The sequence below is a fragment of the Tachysurus fulvidraco genome, chromosome 13 (assembly GCF_022655615.1).
Source record: "Tachysurus fulvidraco isolate hzauxx_2018 chromosome 13, HZAU_PFXX_2.0, whole genome shotgun sequence".
Lineage (NCBI taxonomy): Eukaryota > Metazoa > Chordata > Actinopteri > Siluriformes > Bagridae > Tachysurus > Tachysurus fulvidraco.
Window position 1 is genome coordinate 20,471,711 of NC_062530.1, and position 25,224 is coordinate 20,496,934.

The window sequence follows — 25,224 nt, forward strand, 5'->3', positions numbered from 1 at the left end:
TGTCAAATCTGACAAACATGGAATTCTGCAAACATTTGATCATCGATTCATATGTCTTTTACAATCCTATTTCAACCATATGAGTGTTATTGGAGTCACATCTATTTCCACGTCGCTCTCTGCTTACTGGTCCAATAATAAAGTGGTGACAATAATAAATTTACGAAACATCACAATATTTCTAAATAACTTAAAGAATGATTTATTACTTACATAAACATACAGAAAATACATTACTTTATAAGAGCACAAATGAATAAACCAGGCATCTCAATGAATTTTTCTTCATTGGGAAAAAAAGGGAAGCTTGAAGTAGGCAAAACAAATTTTCCAACATTTGGGAATATTGTGATATACAAGCTATATTACATCCTCTGTATATTAATGCAGAGATTTTCTCTTAATGTGTCAAATGTCTTACTTAGGCTCAATGTAACCAATGATGGTTTTCAAAATGTCAAATATGCAACACAAGCCTCAGCAACAGCATGTTATAAATATGCAAACTGAGACCTGAATCTGCATCAGCACATGAATCTACATGGACTTTGACAGTCCAGTGTTTTTTTTTGCCTGAGAATTAGCAGCATCATTTAGCAAGCTCAGTCGTTGTAGCGTGCCAGTCTCAGGCGAGGCACGATGTTCATAGACTGTAGTTCCTGGAAGAGCAGCTTGCAGGCGTAGGGAATGCGCAGAGATGAGACGTGGCATGAGGACTTACAATAGTGGCACCTGCGGCACACAAAGAAACAGGATTGAATACAAAACCTAAAATCAGGATATTCTCTACACAACAAAATGGATTCAGTGCTGACCATCCAGAGTATCCCAGCAGCCCACACTGGTCACACACATCCACTTCAAAAGCATCACTGGAGATCATTAGGCGCTCTAGCAGCAGCATGCTGGCCCCATAGCCAATCAGACAGTCCCTCTCCATCTCCCCCAGACGCAGACCTCCGTCCCGGGAACGACCTTCTGTAGGCTGTCTGTGGACACCATGGACACGTGTGTACTGTTATGTTATGCCTACTAGAAGACGTAAGACAACTACTACAAGGCAGTAATAATCATTCACAGAGTTCTCTACAGGATCCTTTTTCATAGGACACGTCGCTTGATGATAAACATGTCAACTGACTGACTAATGGAACCCTGTTTTCAGCAAATGCTGACACAAAAAGACAAATTTGTACAGAGCTCCCAAATGGGTGTGTGTGTGTGTGTGTGTGGGGGGGGGGGGGGCAGACTTTAGCCTCCCAGAAACTGCGGACTGGCTTTTTTTTTTGTGGTAGGAGGAAACCATGGAACCCAGATGGAGAATATGGAAAACTTCACGCACACAATAACCTGAGTTACGATTGAACCAGGAATCCTGTAGGCGCAATCATACCAACTGCTGTGATGTCTATAGCTTGCATTTATTTCTAAATTTGCTTTCAAATCCCCCTGTTCGATTCTCTCGGTATTCTGAGAAAAAAGGCTAACTAATTTGGTCACTTTGCAATGACTAAAGTCATAAAAATATCTCTAAGGGAATAGTGCTCAATGACGTAAAAATGATCATAACTTTCCAGTGAATTTAGTGGCCATCCTAAAGCAGTTATGATTATACCTGGTGAGCACTGCTCGCGGGCCTCGTGCTCTCGCGTGCATCTTATCCAACACCATGTGCTTAAGTTTCTGGTAGTATACTGGACCAAAGTAGATGTAGGCTTCCAGAGGTTCGCTGTGTATACACAAGGAGTATAGGCATGTTAGTAAGCCAAATAATGAAGTTTAATTATGGAACAGCATTCAATGGATGGCAATGTGATGACATTTTCATGGTTCTATAGCAAAGCACACCGTGTTTCTAAAGGAAATCATTATGTATTTGTCTAAGCTATTAAAACGCATCATTCTGAAAATCCATATAAGCAATTTCAAATCTAAATGACGTTGTTACCCTGTAATGCCGGATGTGACGAAATCTTTGCCCTGGTAGTTGTATCCATAGCGAATAAGATCCTCACACACATCCTTCACTTTACTGCCCCCGAAAGCTGTGCCATAGTGAAAACGCCCGTCCAGCACACCTGCTTTTCCAGCCAATAGCTCGATCAGCTTCCCGACCTAGCGCAGTAAACATGATGCAAATAAGATAAACAACTCCATGCTTCAAGCAGCTCACTCGTACACTAATTCTAAGCTGTGAATTAACCTGGTGCAGTTATGCTGTGCATTTAAACACGAAAATTAAACTGTGCATGATGTCAGAGCTTTTGCAGCTGGAGAATGTGACATCACGGACACGGTCACGGTCCACTGCACCGGTGCCTTTGCACAAAAAAAAGGCTGAATGGCCTTTGACCTCCTGATGCTGAAAGGGTGAATCCTTTTCTTCTACTTACACCAGTATCCATCTGAGAGCCTGCTGGGTGCACCCAAACACACACTTCAAATTGTGTGTTGAAAAAACAACAAACAAACTAACAAAAAGAACACACTTGTGCTAAATGACAAACTGAATTTCTTTGAAAAATCATACTTCAATCAAATAAAAAATATATAAATAAATAAAAATGCATGTTGCAAAATGCAATAAATTCACTGCATGGCAATTCAAAACTTTAGTGCAAAGAATATTTAAGGTTGAAAATATTTCAGTGGGTTAATGCTTTAGGAACAGAATAGTTTTATAAATAGAAGTTCTATAAACATAGAGAAGAGAATAAAAAAAAGAGTTTTAAGTAGTCTTAGACTATTTTTGCTTAAAACTTTGTTGCTCCTTTGCGAAGGTTAAAACACCATTAGCACACGAGCCCAGGGCACTTTCTAATTAAACTGAAGGGTTTGAATGTTCGACTCTTACTGCTGAGCGGTCATTGGTCTGGTTCTCGGCTACATTTTCACTCAAGAATCAACTAAACGAACGAACGTAATTGTAGCAATAATTCCTACATGTACTTCAGTATGAACTCCAGTGGAATTCAATTAACAGCAGAAAAATGATTCATTTCCACTGGATGGGGCTTACAGTCATTCTGGAGGGGTATCCGTGTGGGTTCATGATGATGTCCGGACATATCCCCGAGTCGCAGAACGGCATGTCCTCCTGAGGGACGATCAATCCACACACACCTGTGGCAGGAAAAATGTATGACGTTGAAAACATCAAAAACGCAGATGTAAATTATGCAAGGTGTTTAAACAGCGATCAAAGGCTTCGGTTATTGTGGAAATGGTACCTGGTTCACTTTTATGATCATTTCAAAGCATCTACATATATTATTTTTGTTCTGTAATATTTGTCAGTACCAAACCAATGCTTCGTGTTTTATCATTTTGCCCTGTGTGTCAGAACAAAATCTTTAAATAGAAAAGCATGTAAAGGCATTGTACAGCTATGGCTATATAACTCTTATTTTCAAATCTGATTATTACTGATATTCCTTAACAGTGCAGCTTGGTACAGTTGGGGTTGAAAAGCGAATCGACAGTCCATGATGTTTGTGTTTATATTCAGGTAATCGTGTGATGGATGATCCACATAAAAAGTAGGCAGGTTATAACTGTTGATATGAGGAGATTTTTATATAGCGTGTGTCAAGGAGTCTGCCGTATCGTGACCTTCAAAGATGCAACTAGGATATTTGACACAGGTAAAGGATGGAGGTTTTTCAAAAGGCGTGCGGTGGTGTCGTCTTAGTGAGGGAACAACATAACATATTCTAAGTGATAAGATTCAATTAAATGTTAAAGCATACCTGCTACGATGGGCTGTATAAACTATATATATTTTTTGCATCAGTTTGTTGATGTTTATGAGGAATAAAAAAACATAATCTTCTTAATCTCAAATGCGGTCCCATACACAACAACCCAAAATTACACCATCAGAGTTACACCACAAAAAAAAGTTTATCCTGCATTTCAACCGTCGGTTTTTCTTACTAACAGACTGCAGAAAAAGAAACGTATGCTGTGTGGATATCTGCATGTGATAGTGATCAGGTCTACTGACTTTAGAGAAAAGGCGAAACAGGGGCATTAGCCATTCACAAGGTGGGCTAGAGAAGTGGTGCGCAGCTCCGAGTGTGAGCGCAAATGTTTGCTCTGAGGGACAGAAGAGTGTGGAGCAAACACATTATTGGGCCATTTGCAAGTTGTAAAAAGAGAGTGGGCAGGAGCAGGAAGTGAGGAGAGGTGCTCGGGCAGACAGTGAGAGAGGGATTAAACTTCTGTAACTTCCCCTTGCTGTGCCACACACAAAGGCAGGACCAGTCCGTGAGCGGAATGGAATACGTCCGTGTGTAAAGTGAGGACAAGCCTGAAGATATCTAGTCGATAACCTATGAGTATGTTATGCACTACAATCAGAAAACTCGATCTAGTCACAATAAAGCAGCAGAGAATTTTCCTGCCGAGGTTTTATTCAGAATGACGATAGCTGGGTTAAAAATAAATATATATATATTTACCACAGTGTTGTTGAATTCCTAAATCTAAAAAGTGACAGTGTTGATTTGTTTTCTAACAGCAAGGCTCCGACACTAGTGCTGGCTACAGTTCAAATCAGAGATTACAAATGCGCCTGACTGAATATGTCGTAGTTTCTATAGCAACAGCTAAATCTGCGAATGCCTGTATGTTGGTAGCTCTATAAACATGCAATTATTTATATGATACATTTTTCTTTAAGAGGTTTAGCGAGCATATCTGGAACGCTCAGGTGTCAGCACGTTGTAACGGTCAAAGCACTTTGTTCTTTCTTTCTAGCAACAAATGTGTTTTTTTTGGTTATAAACTAGAAGGAACAGAAAGATGCAGGAAAGGAGACAAAACTTTATAGCTGCAAGTCAGAACATGAACTTTTCTCAAGGACGATAACACACTTCATCATAAGCTGTTGCGGGAAACTAAAACTTTGGGGTGGTAATGGATCACACTGCACTGTTATCTTCTTTCTTACTTACTTTACTTCAACGACACGGCTCATTTTATTCCTTGACTACTGGACATTATAACCCTGCTTATCTCAGTTTGATCGAGTATCCAATGTGTCAGGATAAAGTACAACACGGAGGCTTACTTTCACACTGAAAAATGTAAACTATTTAAACAAAAATGAACATGGAATAAAACTAGAGTAGAATTCGTAAAGCATTCCAAAAAAAGTGATTAAAATGATATAAAAATGTAAAATAAAGAGTCACTCGTCATATTCACTGTTGTTTATTTGGTGAGCGAGTGAATGATAAAAGAGGCATGAAATCAGCAGAGAAAAGGTGGTGAGCATTAAGAGTCCACGGCCCTCCATCACACCCCATACAGCCTCAGACTGGCAGCTCACACAATAGACCCTACCAACACGGCTCAGCGAGAGTGTGTGTGTTTATGTCTGTGTGTTTGGGTCACTGGTGAATAATTAACCAATTTTGCTCTGTTGACCAGAGCTTATGAGACCAGTCAGAGTAAGCAGGATCGGTGAAGGGGGATGTAAGTAAATAGTAAATAAAGACAAAACCCCGGTGAAACTTGCCTACTAGAACTGGCACCAGTGCACTGTGGGATATCCTCGGTTGGCTCTTGGTACCAATATAGCTGCCAACTTTTTTCCTTCAAATACATAATTTGTTTAATATTTAATCCTGCAACTGTAATCCTGCTTCTCTTTTCTTTCTAAGTTCCTAATTATCTGGCCTATAAAAAAATGGGTTTAAGCTCTAAATGAAATGCGATATAATGAATTTAATCACTCATCACCCAAAATTCTGTCTAAAAAAAAAATTATGTTTTCATTTTAATAGTAAATGTAAACAATTTTTTTTAAACAGAATTTTCTAAAAATCCTCTCCTCATCCTTTCCTTCTGAAAATCGTATTTAGTCTTATTTTGAGAACAGAACATCTATTTTCCATGTCTGGAAATGAACCCAATGGACTCGAACATTTGGCCAACGTGGATTAGATTGCTATAATATCTCAGACTGTCCTTCACTTGCACTTTCAGACAATTCCATTCTTCAAAACCATTAATTTAAGGATCCCAACAAGCAAAGTTTATAGCCTCGAAGCTTTTCAGCAGCACTTGGGAGATTATGCTTAAATGCATTCCTAAAACACGTTCAATTATACCAAACAACGGACTGGAAGCCAAAACCACAGAAAAGGCGTTCAAGAGAACCGCACTGACCCTTTCAAACAATAACTGTCCTGTGTTAGCCCAGTCTAGCAGCTCTGTGCCACTCCTTTAAATACCAAAAGGCCCGGTAAAAAGAGCAGTAAATAGCATCCCGGGCTGTTTGCAGCTAACCCCTCCCTGACCTCTGATCACTCTCATGGGCCGTGATGAGTGCCCAAGGACAACCTTGCTTAATGAAATGAGTGAATTATGCATGGCGCCAGTTAGTGTGCTGATTAAACCATCATCGTGGCCTGGGCTCTCAGCAGAGGTGCGTGAAAACAATGGGGCCTGTAAACACTTTTTTCCCAGGAGCAGCACGGCTGTAATAAATTTGCATATGCTGCTTTGGGACAAAGAGCTAATTAATTGAAAAACAGCCCTCAAAAAAAGAAGGTGGAGAGCAGGACCCTGTATCTGAATACATGTTGAGACTAGGCAGGAAAAAAAAAAAAAAAAGACCCTTGTACGTTGAGATTGCACACACAGAGCACTCACATTATCTTGTATGTGACTAACTGGCAGTGAAATTTTGGCTAGGTCTTACAACCAAATACATGTTTTTAGAATCATCTACCCAAAGCAAACGATTGGAGAGAGTTCTGAATCCCGGTCTACCTTTCTGGCCGTGCCTACTGCTGAACTTGTCTCCTATCTCAGGCCGACGTGTTTGCCGGAGCAGGATCTTGATCAGAAACGCGTCCTCGGCGTTCGAAGACATCATCACCTTTTCGATATACGAATCTGTTGAGCCCTTGTACCTGTGTGAACAGGAACGTCAAAGTCAGCGGTCCTTAAAATAGTTCAAAAGAGAGTATCACATGAACACTGGCTCTGGGGCAAAAATCTATCCTGGATCAGATGCAGGCCATATTGGGTACCTGTACACACACATTTGTACACACCTAGGGGCAAATATTAGGTCACTACCTGCATTTTTTGGATGTGGAAAGACCCAGAACAAATACATTATTTTCACAATAATTGCACAGAGTCTCACCTCATAGTTTATTGGTACTTCAGTATAAGTGTGACCATCCCTAATTATACTGTGTGTGGGGTAAACAAACTCACGTGATTGGCACATCTCTGTACAGTGGCTGGCCTGGCTGGGTACTGCCCTCCAGTGGTGTCTGGGTGACTGTGGGCATGGACTTATTCACCAGAACCTGCTTATTCTCCACTCGCTCCCCTGGTACACAGCACACAAAGATATCCAGTATCTCTCTGTGGAAATTAATCTTATTCTATGTCTAACCCTTATTTTCTATCCTATCCTATTTCGGGATATAAATCATATCTTATTGTATGTATACTGTTATGTGGCGTATACTCATTGGTGTGCATGCTCATTTGCTCCCTATGTGCTAAGCTCTAATGAAATGAATCTCTCCTGTGCTCACCAGGGGAGCAAATGCCATCGGCGTCCAGGATGCTGTGTCTCCAAATGGGCTTCCGTGTTTCTGCATCCAGCATGGGACCCATGACCTTGTCAAAGGTCTGATTAGTATAACGTCTTAGCGTGCACTTTGCGTTCTTGTACACAAGACACCTGCCAAAACCTGAGACGAAGGAAGAAAAATTTTTAAGTACAGTTGAATATGGAAAAGTTTATTCTCTAATAATTGTTAGATGTTTGGTATTTAAAGTGGCTGGGATCAAATTATGTTATTATATTACTATTATAATGTGATTCATACAGAGCATCCTTATTGGGAAAATCGCTTCCTGGTACAGGAAGTGATAAAGCCCTGCATACGGTGGTAAGAGCTGTGGAACAGCAGGCAATGCAGCACCAAAGCAACAACCTCCATCAAGGATCCAACACGCCTCATTTAAGGACTGTTCTGCTGGCCGTAGTCCAGCAAGTGTCTTTACAAACTAAGGAGGAGCTTTTTTCCCCCCACAAGCCATCGGGAGGATGAACTCACAACCCTTCATTCCTTTTAGCTCAGTACGTTTAAGCACCAGCTAAATTTTTATTTTAATTCCTTTGATTAAATCAGTCCCATGTATAAAGTCTGCTGACTGCCTTTGGACTTTAAAGTAAAAGATGTTACTTAACACCGCAATACATTCTGAAATTCTTGGTCCTGATTTTCTCACTCGAGCTCCATTAGTAATAGATAAATGTTCGGTTGAAAAACGCTTCATACCACCGGAGGTGAAAGTTATTTTCCTATGATGTACATTTCACTAACTGTACCGTACCGTGTCCTGTCATCGGAGTGGTACTCTAAAGTGTACTCTTTTCCACCTTAACGCACATTTAAAATTATTTAACATACATAAATGGTCAATAATTACTTTTTAAAGTAAATACATGCACCTTTTTAGGTAAAACATACAGAATAAAAGTAAAATACACATACAGTATACACACCTTTGAGGTTAAACAACAATAGAATATATTTTAACAGTATTTTTCGGAGTGTGTTCTTACAGCTGCCTGTCTGACTATGAGATAATATTTGGAAACATAATGAGGTAATCATTATTAAATGTGTCATGTTTTTGATTTGCACTTACCTCTGTCAAGAGAGGCCTTGTTTAGTATCAAAGCGTCCTCTATATCATAACCGCTGTAGCTCATCACGGCCACTGTAGCGTTCTGACCTGCGGGTAGCTTCTCAAAGTCGATCAGTTCAATGGTCTTGGTCTTTACCATGGGCCTCTGTGGATAAGCTAGCAGGTACATCAGTGTGTCTATACGATTCCTCTGGTTATAGCCAATAGTGCCTGCAGAAAATGGAAACGCTGCTCATTAAATAGACAGACAAGAGACAAAGATAATGTGAGCTGATAATGTGTGTGGTGGAAAATATCTAGTATTAGCAGGTTGGTATGATCACCTTCTATAGCCCTAAAATGAGTGGTAAAACAAAAGCTAAAAAAATAAAAGTCTCATTTAATACCTCTAGAAAATTACAAAAAACAAACTAGAATGTACATTTCCTGAAGAAAATGTAAATGGTGCTTGCACTTGGCAAGTTCCTCTCATCGGGCCGAGTGTTTTGATATATGACATGTCCATGTTGTGCTAACTATTTGATTTCGCTTATTTTGGGGGGCGGGGCTCCATGTGAATACCCGGTGGGGTGCCGATACTTTTGGACAAAAGTTGCTACTGAAATAAACCTTTGTCCGGTGTAAGGTCCTAAAGGAGCTTGTAGAGTTTGGTGTAAACAATAACAAGAATGTTGCTTTGCAAGCACCATTAACAAACAAACAAAAAATGCACAGGCGTTATAAAATGAATAAAATAAACAAATTCTTGATATGCAATTATTCAAATTTAAGAGTAGGCGAAATCTGCATCCCTTAAAGCTCCCCTAAATAACCTCTTCATGCTTAACTAACTTCAGGCTGGTGGATGTGAGTGCATTTAAAGTGACAGTATCTTTAGCTGCAGTGTTCCAGCATGATGCGGTCTGACAGAGGACCGTCTCCTTAATCCACCCGGGCAAAGTTATGAAAGAATAGCGGCCGTCCCTTGAGGCCTTGACATTTGTCAGATGCTATTACTTCACAATCAGGGTACAAGCACACAGTGTGTGAAAATAGGTCCGGGGCCACACAGAGAGATTTGCACATGTATGGGGGCCGTCCGCAAAAAACCCACAAGAGACAAGGGCGAGGATATCGGGCCAAACCTAGCTGAAGTCTCATTGGTTTTGTAAAGACCAAGGGGGGCAGGAGTAGTTCTGGTAACCAGGGAGCGGTGTGTATTCTCTCTCGCTCTCTGGTGCAGCTGAGCACACTAACCCTCTACACACACTGAGCAAGACACAATGAATGGCTAATGACACTTGGGGAGACCATTGGTAGCAGCCCTTTTCCCTGCCCCACACACACACACAGGCTGGCAGGAGATGTTTGACGTACACAAACATCCACACTTACTTTAGTGTGTCTAAGCGTGTGAATGCCACTGTGAACATGAATATGCCTTAGAGTGTGTGCATGTGAGTCTGTGTATACCATACACAATTATTTAGTTGTAAAAATGATGATGTTGGACACGCAGCTCTTACCCATGGCCTGCTTGCCCATAGCACACTGATAGGTGTTCCTGGGGGACTGGTTATGATGCGGATAAGGAATCAATCCAGCACAGACCCCCAGCAGCGTGAACGGCTCAATTTCCAAATGTGAAGTGTCCCTGAAACACACCGATAGACATACACTGGAATTTTTAGTGTTCATGTAAACAGTTGCCACCTGCATTTGACAGATTATCTAAAATGTCAGACATAACCATAATAAAAGACTGTTATCAACTATGTATTCAGTGCATGTATACAGTTAATCTGATCTCCTTTGTTTTCATGCATCTGCACAAACACAACCAGGTGGTGAAAATGGCTTGCACTGTTGTCGTTGGATCGAAATAGCCTTCGCCTTGTATGCAGTGAAACCTTTTCTCTCATATTAGGTCAATTAAATAATTAAAACACTTGATTCTTGATTGAAATGTTGACGCTACCACCTCTGTACTGTAGCATCGATCACCCCCCCCCTTTTTTCTAAACAAAGCAAACCACATTATACAGAAAAGTAAACCACTTTATAATAAAACCTACTTGCTGATCATGTGTTCATACAGAGCAATGCTGCAGTCATTCTCCTCATTCACGTCCAGATACTCCACCAGACCTTCATGAAGAAAGTCCTCGAAGCTCCTGTAAGGAAATAAAGGAGGTGTCTTTATTTAACCAATAAATAACAGGGTAGATAAAGCAACCTGAATACACAAATGTCTGCCAAACGCAGCTTTTTTTAAAATGCAAAGACAAAAAAAAGGAACAGAACAGAAAGAAGGCTTGTTCAAGCCTCTTTTCAAAATCAATGAGTGTTTCAACTATTGATCCCACTGAAGTGCACCTGTAGCCCTGAGACAGCTCCTCGATGTGTTTGTTCTTCACAGCCGGCTGCCCGTTCTTCACGATTATGTAAGGTCTGGCAAAGCACAACAAAACAACACAATCAGCGCTGAATGAAGCCATCACTGTTATCCGAGAAACAGGCTCAACACCAGAAATAAAGCAAGACACTCATGTTACACTAAACCGCAACTGTGCCGCAGAGGATGATGTCAAAACGATGGCACGTTTAGTACTACAGCACGAATACCAGAAATAATTTCCCTATCAGGCTAAACAAAGGATATGACTGACTTTGTCTTTATCGTTCGGATACAAATACGTATACGAACAGGAGGCACCGCTGATCACTCACCCACATGAAAGTTAAAACCCTCTATTCATATGATATTCTCCAAAAAAAATACAAAAACAGACATTTTGGGAAACCAAACCGACCACAAGGTAACTATTAGTTAAAAATAACTGTTCAAGCAGGATTAATATTTCCTGTCCAGTGCACAAAAACCAAAACAACAACAAGAATTCTTCTGAAACCTGAAGACAGCCAAAAATATCCGGAGCACAAAACAGATATAGAGTGAGAGAGTTCAGCATCCATACTTTAAACAACCTGAAATGTTCAGCAAGGACGCTGAGGCTCTGTACCTGCAGAGGCGCCCCCCGTCAGAGGAGATATACACACAGCGGTCGGTCACATTGGTGGAGATGGACACAAACTCGTTAATGAAACCGGCTCTTCTCATCAGCCTGAATGTGTTGATGAGCTTGTGATGGTCTCTAATCACTCCTAAGATGTTACCTGTACAAGCACACATGAGGTTTTGTGTTATCTCAGCTGACATGTTGGTTAGTAATACGTTTGTTTGGAATTAATCAAATGCTATGCTTATACCTTATAAGGAATCGTTCTTAAATGTCAAAAAACGTGAATCTGCTTTTCCTAAAAGAACTTTTATTTTTGTAAACAAATAAAGATCAGATGATGCTTCCGCATGTGAGAGAATAGGTGTTACCGTTCAGGAAAACAAGAAAAACACTGGGGTAGGACAGCTCCTCGCCACACAGCAGATTGACGTCCTCCACTCCCAGGTTAAAGGCTAGCTTAATAATGGGTCCATCCTCCATGTCGGTGGTGATGTGCGTCATCAGAGCCAGATTCTTCACCAGACCACAAGCCTGAATCACAAACATTCGACACATTCATTTAAAATCTCGGCACTAACCTGAGGTAAAAAATAAACAAACAAATAAATAAATAAATAGAATAGACTTCAAATAGCTATTCACTTTTGTATCATCTTTGTGTAGTAAATTTGCTTATTATTTGTAAAAACTCTTACAGAATATTACCATAAACTATTCAGTAAATACATTGAGTACAACAGGGAGTGTGTGGTTACAAGTCTGAGAAATCTAACACACTGCTTGGTCTTCATTTCTCTAATACATTTAAACAGACATTATATAAATTGTGATCAGGTCATTGATCAAATAAAAGTATGTTTAAATTCATAAGAAATCTACATTTACTGATCGCTTTTACACTTATGCCTTTTTTTTTTTTTTTAAAACACTGATCCGTTCGTTCATGCAATTGTCCAAAAGTGTCACAATCTGGCATCAGTGGTAATGCATAGACAAATGGCACTTTTTTCCTTTTTGGTTGTTTGCTAATTCCAAGAATAAGAAGGCACACAGGTGCTCAGTAGGTGTTGGGATCAAGATATTTAATAAAAATTGTAAACACAAATTGACGTGTACTGACCTCTCCTTCAGGAGTATCTGAAGGACAAAGCATTCCCCACTGTGAGGGCTGCAGGGAGCGCGGTCCGCTCACCTTCCTAGTCTTCTCAAACTGAGAGGAAATACGCGTCATCATACCCAAGGCTGAGATGAACGAGAGACGCGACAGCACCTGCGTCACTCCTTGCCTGTCCATCTTAAACCTCTTCAGAGACCAGTTCCCCTTGGGGACAGCACACAGAGAGACAGAGTGAGGTGTGAAGGTATCTAATACACAGAACAAACGGTCATTAGGAACGGGAAACTAAAAATAGGTTCACAAAGAGCTATCAAGAGATAAAGGCTGTTATCACTGTAGTAGAAACCCATGAGTTTAGTGTGTATGTGGGGAAATGGGGGCATAATTCAGAAAGCTCTGATACTGCAATCACAGCTTCCAGGTTACCAGTTTACTTATATGACCTGTATATCAGTGTTGTAATGTAACAAAGTAAAAATACTTTGTTACTGTACTTAAGTAGAAATTTCACGTATCTGTACTTTACTTCGCTATTTAAATTTGTCAGCTTTCACTTTTACTCCACTACACTTCCTAGATAAAATGTACACTTTTACTCCGTTATATTTCCAATAAGCATCTTTGTTACTTGTTACTACAAAATAAAATCAGAAGAAATGTGTGCGACTGCAATAAGGGAGGTTTGGCGAATCACTGCCCCTAGATCGCATTATGCAGCTCTGCACGCTCTACGGAGCAGCACAGGTACATACAGCGTGCACGCGCAGTCAGAGCTGGAGGCGTTTATCTATAACGGCGGCAACCAAAAGCAGTGAAATGTCACTATTCTTATTACCAGAGCTGATAGCACAAACAAAATATTAATGCAATATCAATACTAAATGAAAATAACATTTATTGATTTGGTCTTTGTCTTGTGAATATTTGTTTATTAATGACTGCATTGATTGGACACACTGTTTGTACAGAATGCACACATACATACTGTACATCCAAGACTGCCCTCATTACATCATGCATAAAATTTTGGTGTCCACTTTTGCCATTTAATAATACCATACCCTTTGGCTTACTATGTAGTCATATAATATATAATATAAAACTCATCTTGTTTTAAAATTCTCACTGAGGGCTAAAACCCCTAAAGATGAAACCCTAGAACCGCCCCTGCTCCTACGCCTACCGAAAATCTCTGAAATTTTACTTTTACTTCAAATACTTAAGTAAATATCAGATACTTACTTGAGTAATATTCTAAAAGGTGACTTTCACTTCTACCAAAGTCTTTTTCTAGTACGATACTTGTACTTTTACTCAAGTATTGCTTTCTAGTACTTTATACAACACTGCTGTATATAAAACCCGCAGTATGTAGCAGAAAGAGTGGAACCATCAGCATCACAAAGACATTTGAGGTCCAGCTCTTGTTATAAAACTTCACAACTATATCGCTATGTTTATGTCAGAGACTCACGGTAGAGATGGCGTTAACCATGCCGTTTGTGATCTGGTCTTGCCGCATGTGTTTCACCACGTCGAACTGGGCCGCTCTCTGCTTGGGTATGATCTGGTCAGCGATCTTCTTCAGCTCAGAGTTAAACTTCTTAAATAGATCTTCAAACAGCAGAGACAGAAGCTGGAGGAAAGACCAAACAATACATGATTTGAACAAGTTCCACAGCACTCTAGAGGTGACAAGTCAGAGTGACTAAAACAGGGAGTAAAGCACAACAATGCTGCACAAAGCTGTAATCTTTTGATTAGAGCCTCAAACAATTCAGTGTGCTTTTGAGCATTCAAACCTCATTCTATTCATTAATTCCCGTCAACACTCTTCTACTTCACGTCTCTTTGTTGTTCTGATTCCCGAGTGCCACTTCCAAAAACAACCAACTTTATTAACTCCATCTGGCTCCTACAATATCTCATTCTGTGTCATCACCCTCTGGGTGCTGCAGCATGTAATAACCAGGTGTGCTCGTGTTCTGATAAGGCTGACCTGGCCTTTCGCCCGGGGCTCTCTCATCCTCACTGAGACTCTCCAATAGCAGCTTGCCTCCATTCAGCAATATTAGCATACATCAAAACAAGCAGACCGCACTGAAATTAATAAAGAAATTAAGCTTCTGCAGCACAGCAGAGCCAATTAGTTGAATGTCAATGAATCATAATTGAGGAATGAAGAGATTGACAGTGTTGGGAGTGTGTGTAAGCTCTGCTGAAAGGGCTTGCTTTGCTCACTAGCCTCACACACACACAGTTCACCCCTAGAGAGGGTTGGTTGGGGGAAATTAAAGGACTTAAGACTGCGGTAATTACATTATCAGAGCCGGGCTTGTGGATTAGCTCAATCGCTCCCGTCAAGGCAGCCATTCTTTTGTCACGGCTGCGCTAAATAATAATAAAAGCCAGAAAGGCCTGAGCTTGGCTGGGCTGGGATTTGGGTGCTGCCTCTGCTCTGCTGCATATCTCGCAGTCAACAAAAGCGGGCGAGCTGGGAAACGGGGTGGGCAAAACACAGAGGAGACAAACAAAGCGGCGGGGCAAATAATGAAGGTATTAATAAAAGACAAGGAGGGCAGACACAAAGAGGAAGATGAAGGATTGGGAGGAAGCCAGGCATGCAGGTCTGAGTTCAGTTTCACACAGGAGCGGCGATGTGTGGAAAAGAGAGAAAGAGAAGCCGGAGTCAAAGGCTGGAAATCTGAAAGATCCGGAAAACATTGTAATCTAGAAAAAGGCCCTATTATGAAGATAAGTAAGATGGTAAAGACAGCACACTGAGGAGAGAAGCTCTCAAAACAAGGAAGAGTTAAAAAAAAAAAGGCATAATATTCACAGTACATGCTTATCTCAAACTCAGCCACAAAATGTGGCACGACCATGCTCTCAGGTTGAAGCAAAAAAGCATTAAAAAGCTGTCAGTCAGCCTTAATTAAATTAGGGGCGGCGTGAATAAGGCCAAACAGGGAGGAGGGGCTACTTATAGGAGCATACATTGTATACAACCTATTTGTGGACTCTAGAATCTGTAGTCATCAATCTCCTCTCACTCAGACTGCTTCAGGAGCATGTGTGCACATTTTTTCGTTACATCCATCATCCATACCTGCCCGGCCAGCTCGAGACGCTTGTTTCCATAGTAATCGCGATCGTCCACTTTGTTGTTGCCTTGAGCAAGAATCACCCTGCGCACCATGACAGCCAGATAAATGCATTTCGCTCTGAAGTTAAACTCCTTCACCTGGAGAAAACAAAGAAAAGGCCACGCTACTAAATAAACCATCACCCAAAATTTACATATGAGAAATTTAGCAAGGTCATGATCAATGAAAAGGAAAAAGGCTTGAGAATAAAAGTTTTAAAAGTTTTAAAGACAGAGACTCACAGGTACGTGGGTGAGAATGGTGGAAGCGAGCAGCTCTCTGGCTTCCTCCATCTTGGTTTTCTTCGGTCCACCCCACATGCGTTGACGCCGTACTTTGTTTCCTATGTACTTCAGAGCCTAAGATAAAGAAAACAGTCACAGATGCTTTAGAAGCTGGCGGTGGTTTGTTTCAGCAGAATGATTTCCAGATACACACACACACACACACACACACACACTTGTTACTTTCAAGTCAAGTAAAAAAACTTTATATCAGTGAACACGCAGGATAGCTTAAGGTTCACCTACTCGCTAAATACGTGTTAGTGATCGGATGCACAATCGCTTATCTGATGCACACACCTGAGCTTGGTACTGTTTATTCGACCACAAAGGTTAAAGGTCAAAGTTTGGGTTCCCCCCCATAGACCACCCACTCTGACCATCACGGCTACATGGCTGTATAACTCAGATGATTCAGAAGTTAAATGGGGAAATGTTGGAAGGTTGCAGAATAACTGCAGTGCTGGTGAATGAGGCATGGATTTTAGTTTCAATTCAAGCAATTTTTAGGGTGTTCTAACAACTGCAAGTAAAAACAAAACAAAACAAGCCATTTTTGGACCGAGGGATGAAAAGTCGAAGTCTGAGTGGAAATATTTTGGAGGTCTGAGGTCTGTATTTGGAGCACAAAACAACTCAAACCAACATGTCTTTACACAAAATGTGTTTTTTAGGCTGCAATTGCAATTTTTTAGACCATTTCTTTAAAATATTTTTCTCTTCTGTGTTTTATTCAAAATATCAGATCTTCTGCACATACTTTAAATGTTCAATTCATAAAAGATGTTCTCAAAATTTTTCACATTTTTAATACAAAAATACATTTGTATTAATGTGTCATTTTATATACATGTGTGTGTATACTTTATACTTCTTGTACCAACAAGTACCACAAATTAAATTTCCCTGTACTGCAATGACACTTTCTATTTTAAACATGAAGCCGTTCTTGAAGATGGCCGGTGTGGCCGAGCGAACAATCGTGGAGCTGTAACTGTTGAACCTGCTGAAACCTCGCTCAATCTGCACCGTCAAATATTTATTCATAATTAGCTTCGATAAGATGATGTGAAGTACTACATTTCAGCACATGAAAACAGAATTGCCATTGAAAATACTACAAAATTAAAAATATATATATATATAACACTTTCTATCTATTATACCACAAAGTCATTAAATGTAAACATCTGACCAATCAGAACCAAGCGATTTTCTCAACAGCTCGGGTCTGTCAGTAGTTCCAGCTTAAGAAGTTCTAACAGCTCGGGTTTCAGCTTTATATTAATGCACTTGTTCCAATATGTTAGTTTTTATAGTAAGTTAGTTTGTATAGTTAGTTTCTTCACAGGAACTTTAAAGAAGCTCCACATACACAGATTTCAAAAGATATATATATCTAAAACATTTTTACTCTTAGCATGATGTATTAAGTGTTAGCAGTATTTGCAGCTACTTCGAATTTTTCTTCTTTCTACAAGAGAACTTCAAGTAAAAGGAGCTTCTGGTGAGGAAGCAGCTACTTATAACAGCTATAACTTTATTACATAATAATAACAGGATTGAAATTTTTTTTCCATGGTCTTTCAACAACATTAATTAAAACTGAAAATATATATATATATATATTTTTTTTTTAAAGTTTGACGTATCTTAGTCTAAGTAATAAAGAACCGCCTGTGTTTGCAAGTTGTTGTTTTTGGGTCATGGTGGTTCTCGTTGGAAACAATAAATAAACTTTACGCCCTGACGCACGTTCCGGTTTTTGATCGTTGTCCTATGACAGCCCAGCTCAATCTGATTACGCTTTATTAACTACATTTAACAGTTAAGTACGTTTAAGAACAAAAGTCAGTCTGTGCACTCATCATTAGCTGACAGCTGTTGCCTCTAGTGGTCAAACAGTGCAAAAACATCTTCCCTCCCCTCTTATTAGGAGCCTTTAATGATTTTGCTCTAATACATCTTATCTGAAGTTTGCCTGGGTCAATTGTCACATGCACATAAGGCTCATTAGAGTCCTGATGTGACACACACAATAGTAGCGGTGCACAAACAGGCGCGTGGGCATGCTCAGACACAGGTTGCTAGGATGCAGATATGCTTCTTACTAACCTATTGTTGGAGATTGGAGCAAAAAAAAAATAATTTTAAGAAAAAGGTGTCTTTGCTGCGCAAATTGGACCTCATTACTCAATAACATACATAGATGTGTTGTATCGCAGTGGATCAGTAAGGATTTAATAAAGAATTACAAAAAAAACTGTATTGTTATGTAAGCTGTGAGAAACAGACCGAGTTAATGTTGTTAAATACAGCCATGATAATTCATATTAAATATGGTGCATGATGGGCACTTTGTACAAACCAAAGCAGCATGTACAGAATTGAATTCCTTATCCTTGCACAAACTTTAAAGCATTTGAATGATATGATGCCAGTATCTTGTTAACCGTTTGCTTTAACATGCATCTTTGGTGCTACAGTATGCATAGCTGTGGTGTACCTGCGTCTGGGTGAAAACCTGAGCCTTCTGGCACTCTTCCAAACTGGGCGCAAATGCAGCCATGACGTGCTCCTCTGTTCCAATCATCTGAACGATCTCCTGATCGCTCTCCACACCCATGGCCTGAAAGTGTTCAGGAAAGCAGTGGTGAATATATATATACAAACAATCCCTGCATCTTAAACTCACTGAGACAATGTGCACGTCCCAGGCAAACATCTGTATGTGACACATCAGAGGTGTTTCAGAAGTGACGAGCGAATTTTAGGCCTCTCCGACATTTACTTATGCTAATAGGCGACTGTGGGAACAGGACTGGGCTTACACACACTGCGTATAGGCCTGCAGCGTTTGTCAAAGCCTCCAAGGAGCAAAAAAAAGCCTGAAGGAATTTACTCAGGATGCACGAGTACAGAACAAATATATGCCCGACAGCTAATTTAGCTGGCTGCAGTCGTATCTGTGTATTTGGAGGAAGTCTGAAGCAAAGCGACTCCTATAGAGAAAGAACTGTGGGAGGCACTTCGGTTCGGATTAAATACAACAATAAGACCTGATTCCAACATTTTAAACACCCGTACGCAATGTACTGTTGTTATGTCAGCTAGTAATATTATTCAGCCCTGAAACTCTACAATACTAATTTTTTCTGTCTTTCAGGCTTTAGGCTTTTGAACTTTTAAGCCAGCCAGAAAAACTTCTATACATTTTTGTTTACTTTTCTTAATAAAACCCACATTATACTAACTTTATCAACTTTTTTCTAGGGTCAAAAAAGATGTATTAGTGCTGAGAATTACAGCTGTAGAACTTTAAGTGTTTTGGCTTTTTGACGTAACATTTACTTTTTTCCTGAATACATTTCCTAATGTCTATACTTATCCAGGTCTTGAAATGAATGCATTTGAATTTTTCTAAGAAAAAAATGATTAAAATCTAATAAATGTGCCCCCTGACTGCATACTTTACTTTTTCCTATCTTCCACTACCACAGAATTTCTTTTTCGTTATATTGCACCATCTGCTGGTTACTGGCTAAATCTCAACATAAGGTTCCGCTAGCTCTGTGCTTATACACCATACAAACACTCAGCATTAGAGGCTGCTTATATCTGGCTCTACACGGCATGTTCTTATTTAATTCTAAATTCTTTGCTTTCAGCATTCTCACTTTGAAGATGATGCCGATGGGAGCGTCCTCTGAGAGTGTGTTGTGTTTCAAATAAAAGCGCCCTTGCTTGACGATCATGTTGGTTCTACTCTTCTTCTCGTGGGTGGAACTAAAATCCAGAAAGAAAGAAAAAGACAATGGAAGAAGTAAAGATGTGTGAGAAGTTATTCACGTGCTATATGGTGGAAAACAGCGAGAACGTGACTGCAGCACCTGGTCACTGAAGCTCCCACCGCGCCTTTGCGGTCTTGCTCCACAATGATGCGGTTCTTGGACAGCTGCTCCTGGATGAGAATGACTTTCTCCTGACCTTTCACAATAAAGTATCCACCTGCACAGAGAGATACTCAAAAGAATAAAACACCAGTTCCTCTAATTACATCCTGATTTCTTTGGCAGAGGATCTACCTGGATCTAGGGGACACTCGTTCAGTTTAGAGAACTCCATGGGTGTCTTGCCGGTCAGCACACAGTTGGAACTGCGCAACATAATCGGCATCCTGAAAGGAAAAAGAAACCATATTATAATGACCGTTACATAAAAAATATTTATAAAGTCTTGATTCGGATTGGACAGAAGCTGGTGATCACTAGTTATCTATCTATTTTAATTTGGATCAAAAACTCGTTGTTTTTATAGTCTATTTTGTGGAGGGGCTCCACATATACAGGTTTAAACCACTGGTGAAGTTGTTTTCAAAAATGTGAAATAACCCAAATCCACTGCAAGGAAATTGGTACTTTACAATTTGACAGTGAGAGATTTGCAGTTTCTCTGTAACAAGTGTTTATTATTCAGTTTAAGAGCAAGGGGGGGAAAGTTGATGGACTGGCTGTTAGGGCAAACAATAAAAGGAATCCATCTTCTTTCATGATAGTTACACAACATGTTTTCTTTAGCAAATTGTTCTGGTTTAAGAGAGATAAAACCCCTCATGATGTGCTATTGTTTTCGGTATGGACGTGATGTGACGTCGGAGTAGATTTGAGTACCTTCCTATAGGTAAAGCATTACGGATGATCCTCTGACTGCCTCTGGTGTACTCGATGTCCACTGTAATAGGGGCAGAGTACGTCATGTCTCTCAGTCGACACTGAAAGGTAAAGACAAAGAGAAATGAGACGCTCTGTTGCCCAACCCTAGTTCACATACAAGTCACAGTACTTAAAATTAGACGAAGTAAAGATAACTACATGTTTAGAAGGTGGAAAATAGATTATGGTGAAGATTATGAGCAAAAAGAAGTCTAATACTTGCAATTCTATTGATATTTTTCTAACAACTTTGTTCAGGAAATATGGGAGAGCTACAGAATAATCTTAACTCAGTGTTCTTTAAAATCAGGTCTAGAAACCTGTAGGACCATAAAAAACACCCCTAGATTATGAAATGACCACCAGGACAGATGATCATTTAATTCATTTATTACCTCATGTGGAGTCACTGGTCTGGTGACATTAAAGGTCTCTTCCACATCAGGCATCCCAACGTAGATATTGAGGTACCTGTTAAAGAAATACAACAATGTACCTTATATAAAAGTGTTCAATTTAAACAAAAATACAAAACAGAAAAAGTAGCCTTACTTTAGATACCACATTGGATCTGCATCACTTGTAATCTTCTCGTTGGCTTTCATGATCTTTTTTATCTGAAACGTGACAGCAGATTATGTTAAAAAACACTAACTTCTCGATATAAGTAACATACATCTAAAATGTCCTTACCTCCACATTGATAAAGTAGTTAAAAGAGTCAATGTGCTGTTTCACCAAGCCTTTAACCTGAATGAAATGAAAACAAAACAGCCTCTAAGAAGACAATACTGGTGTTATTTCATTCTTAGTTTGGTATTAGTTACTGGACATGGTGCTTACCTTCAAAAAGGCTGGAAGCAACTTCCATTTTTCCTAAAAAAACACAACAAACAAACAGAACAAATAAAACTTTTTCTTAAACACAAACAAATTCACAACATTCAAACAAGAAACTCTTTTTAGCTATTTTATTCTGACAAAGCCCGTGTAGTGTTGTGCACAGTGGTTTACACAGTGTATTAAAGGTCTATGCATGTTTTAGTGTACAGACTGCAGATATACAGGGGTTTGGGATCACACAGTGTATTAAACTGTGAATACTGTACACACTGAACAACAAATACAGCGGTTTACACAGTGTATTAAAGTCTATGCATGCTTTAGTGTACAGACTGCAGATATACAGGGGTTTGGGATCATACACACATGTTAGTTTGCACAGTGTATTAAAGTCTATGCATGCTTTAGTGTACAGACTGCAGATATACAGGGGTTTGGGATCATACACACACACACACACGTTAGTTTACACAGTGTATTAAAGGTCTATGCATGTTTTAGTGTACAGACTGCAGACATACAGGGGTTTGGGATCACACATATGTTAGTTTACACAGTGTATTAAACTGTGAATACTGTACACACTGAACAACAAATACAGCGGTTTACACAGTGTATTAAAGTCTATGCATGCTTTAGTGTACAGACTGCAGACATACAGGGGTTTGAGATCACACATATGTTAGTTTACACAGTGTATTAAAGTCTATGCATGCTTTAGTGTACAGACTGCAGATGTACAGGGTTTGAGATCATACACACACACACATGTTAGTTTACACAGTGTCTTAAAGTCTATGCATGCTTTAGTGTACAGACTGCAGATATACAGGGGTTTGGGATCATACACACATGTTAGTTTGCACAGTGTATTAAAGGTCTATGCATGCTTTAGTGTACAGACTGCAGACATACAGGGGTTTGAGATCATACACACACACACACACATGTTAGTTTACACAGTGTATTAAAGGTCTATGCATGCTTTAGTGTACAGACTGCAGACATACAGGGGTTTGAGATCATACACACACACACATGTTAGTTTACACAGTGTATTAAAGGTCTATGCATGTTTTAGTGTACAGACTGCAGACATACAGGGGTTTGAGATCATACACACACACACATGTTAGTTTACACAGTGTATTAAAGGTCTATGCATGTTTTAGTGTACAGACTGCAGACATACAGGGGTTTGAGATCACACATATGTTAGTTTACACAGTGTATTAAACTGTGAATACTGTACACACTGAACAATAAATACAGCGGTTTACACAGTGTATTAAAGTCTATGCATGCTTTAGTGTACAGACTGCAGATATACAGGGGTTTGGGATCACACACATGTTAGTTTACACAGTGTATTAAAGTCTATGCATGCTTTAGTGTACAGACTGCAGATATACAGGGGTTTGGGATCACACATATGTTAGTTTACACAGTGTATTAAAGTCTATGCATGCTTTAGTGTACAGACTGCAGATATACAGGGGTTTGAGATCATACACACACACACACACACATGTTAGTTTACACAGTGTATTAAAGGTCTATGCATGCTTTAGTGTACAGACTGCAGACATACAGGGGTTTGAGATCAAACACACACACACATGTTAGTTTACACAGTGTATTAAAGGTCTATGCATGCTTTAGTGTACAGACTGCAGACATACAGGGGTTTGAGATCATACACACACACACACATGTTAGTTTACACAGTGTATTAAAGGTCTATGCATGCTTTAGTGTACAGACTGCAGACATACAGGGGTTTGAGATCACACACATGTTAGTTTACACAGTGTATTAAAGGTCTATGCATGTTTTAGTGTACAGACTGCAGACATACAGGGGTTTGAGATCACACATATGTTAGTTTACACAGTGTATTAAACTGTGAATACTGTACACACTGAACAATAAATACAGCGGTTTACACAGTGTATTAAAGTCTATGCATGCTTTAGTGTACAGACTGCAGACATACAGGGGTTTGAGATCATACACACACACACATGTTAGTTTACACAGTGTATTAAAGGTCTATGCATGCTTTAGTGTACAGACTGCAGACATACAGGGGTTTGAGATCATACACACACACACATGTTAGTTTACACAGTGTATTAAAGGTCTATGCATGTTTTAGTGTACAGACTGCAGACATACAGGGGTTTGAGATCACACATATGTTAGTTTACACAGTGTATTAAAGTCTATGCATGCTTTAGTGTACAGACTGCAGATATACAGGGGTTTGAGATCACACATATGTTAGTTTACACAGTGTATTAAACTGTGAATACTGTACACACTGAACAATAAATACAGCGGTTTACACAGTGTATTAAAGTCTATGCATGCTTTAGTGTACAGACTGCAGATATACAGGGGTTTGGGATCACACACATGTTAGTTTACACAGTGTATTAAAGTCTATGCATGCTTTAGTGTACAGACTGCAGATATACAGGGGTTTGGGATCACACACATGTTAGTTTACACAGTGTATTAAAGTCTATGCATGCTTTAGTGTACAGACTGCAGATATACAGGGGTTTGGGATCACACATATGTTAGTTTACACAGTGTATTAAAGTCTATGCATGCTTTAGTGTACAGACTGCAGATATACAGGGGTTTGAGATCATACACACACACACACACACATGTTAGTTTACACAGTGTATTAAAGGTCTATGCATGCTTTAGTGTACAGACTGCAGACATACAGGGGTTTGAGATCATACACACACACACACATGTTAGTTTACACAGTGTATTAAAGGTCTATGCATGCTTTAGTGTACAGACTGCAGACATACAGGGGTTTGAGATCATACACACACACACACATGTTAGTTTACACAGTGTATTAAAGGTCTATGCATGCTTTAGTGTACAGACTGCAGACATACAGGGGTTTGAGATCACACACATGTTAGTTTACACAGTGTATTAAAGGTCTATGCATGCTTTAGTGTACAGACTGCAGATATACAGGGGTTTGAGATCACACATATGTTAGTTTACACAGTGTATTAAACTGTGAATACTGTACACACTGAACAATAAATACAGCGGTTTACACAGTGTATTAAAGTCTATGCATGCTTTAGTGTACAGACTGCAGATATACAGGGGTTTGGGATCACACACATGTTAGCATCCAGGCTAATATGATCATACAATCTGCAGTGAGGTTTAATGCCTGCTTACCTCCACTGTGTCTACTGCAGCTGAGAGCTGTTGGGGAGACATGTCCCCAAAGTCCTCCCTCAGTAACTCCATATTTCTGCCAAAATCTAATCTATCGAATCATAATAAACTTCAACACCTTCTACTAACACATCAACCGGTAGTTAAATATACACGTGAGCAATGCATTGCTGGTGTGCAACCATTAAAGTGTACCGG

General features: G+C 39.7%; 1 protein-coding gene across 1 annotated transcript; it reads right to left on the reverse strand.

The window, feature by feature from the left end:
• Positions 1-182: 182 nt before the first annotated feature.
• On the reverse strand, positions 183-25,224 carry polr3b (polymerase (RNA) III (DNA directed) polypeptide B). Its single transcript, XM_027162021.2, has 28 exons — positions 25,027-25,224; positions 21,799-21,831; positions 21,649-21,705; positions 21,508-21,572; positions 21,351-21,426; positions 20,914-21,014; positions 20,329-20,420; positions 20,134-20,251; positions 19,921-20,029; positions 18,750-18,872; positions 16,202-16,318; positions 15,923-16,057; positions 14,288-14,449; positions 12,817-13,017; positions 12,065-12,227; positions 11,697-11,850; positions 11,050-11,124; positions 10,749-10,847; positions 10,200-10,327; positions 8,695-8,904; positions 7,569-7,727; positions 7,240-7,357; positions 6,784-6,926; positions 3,020-3,123; positions 1,949-2,115; positions 1,616-1,729; positions 816-989; positions 183-732 (listed from the first exon to the last, which is right to left on the reverse strand). Exons 1-28 carry the CDS (start codon positions 25,096-25,098, stop codon positions 603-605), a joined length of 3,399 nt encoding a protein of 1,132 aa, XP_027017822.2. The 5' UTR covers positions 25,099-25,224; the 3' UTR covers positions 183-602.

Coding starts and splice junctions, on each gene's coding strand:
- polr3b (XM_027162021.2), bottom strand. CDS start 25,098: ATGGAGTTACTGAGGGAGGACTTTGGGGACATGTCTCCCCAACAGCTC. Junction 20,252..20,328: donor CGAGTGTCCCCTAGATCCAG/GTAGATCCTCTG, acceptor CTCTCTGTGCAG/GTGGATACTTTATTGTGAAA. Junction 1,730..1,948: donor GTCACATCCGGCATTACAGG/GTAACAACGTCA, acceptor GTGTATACACAG/CGAACCTCTGGAAGCCTACA.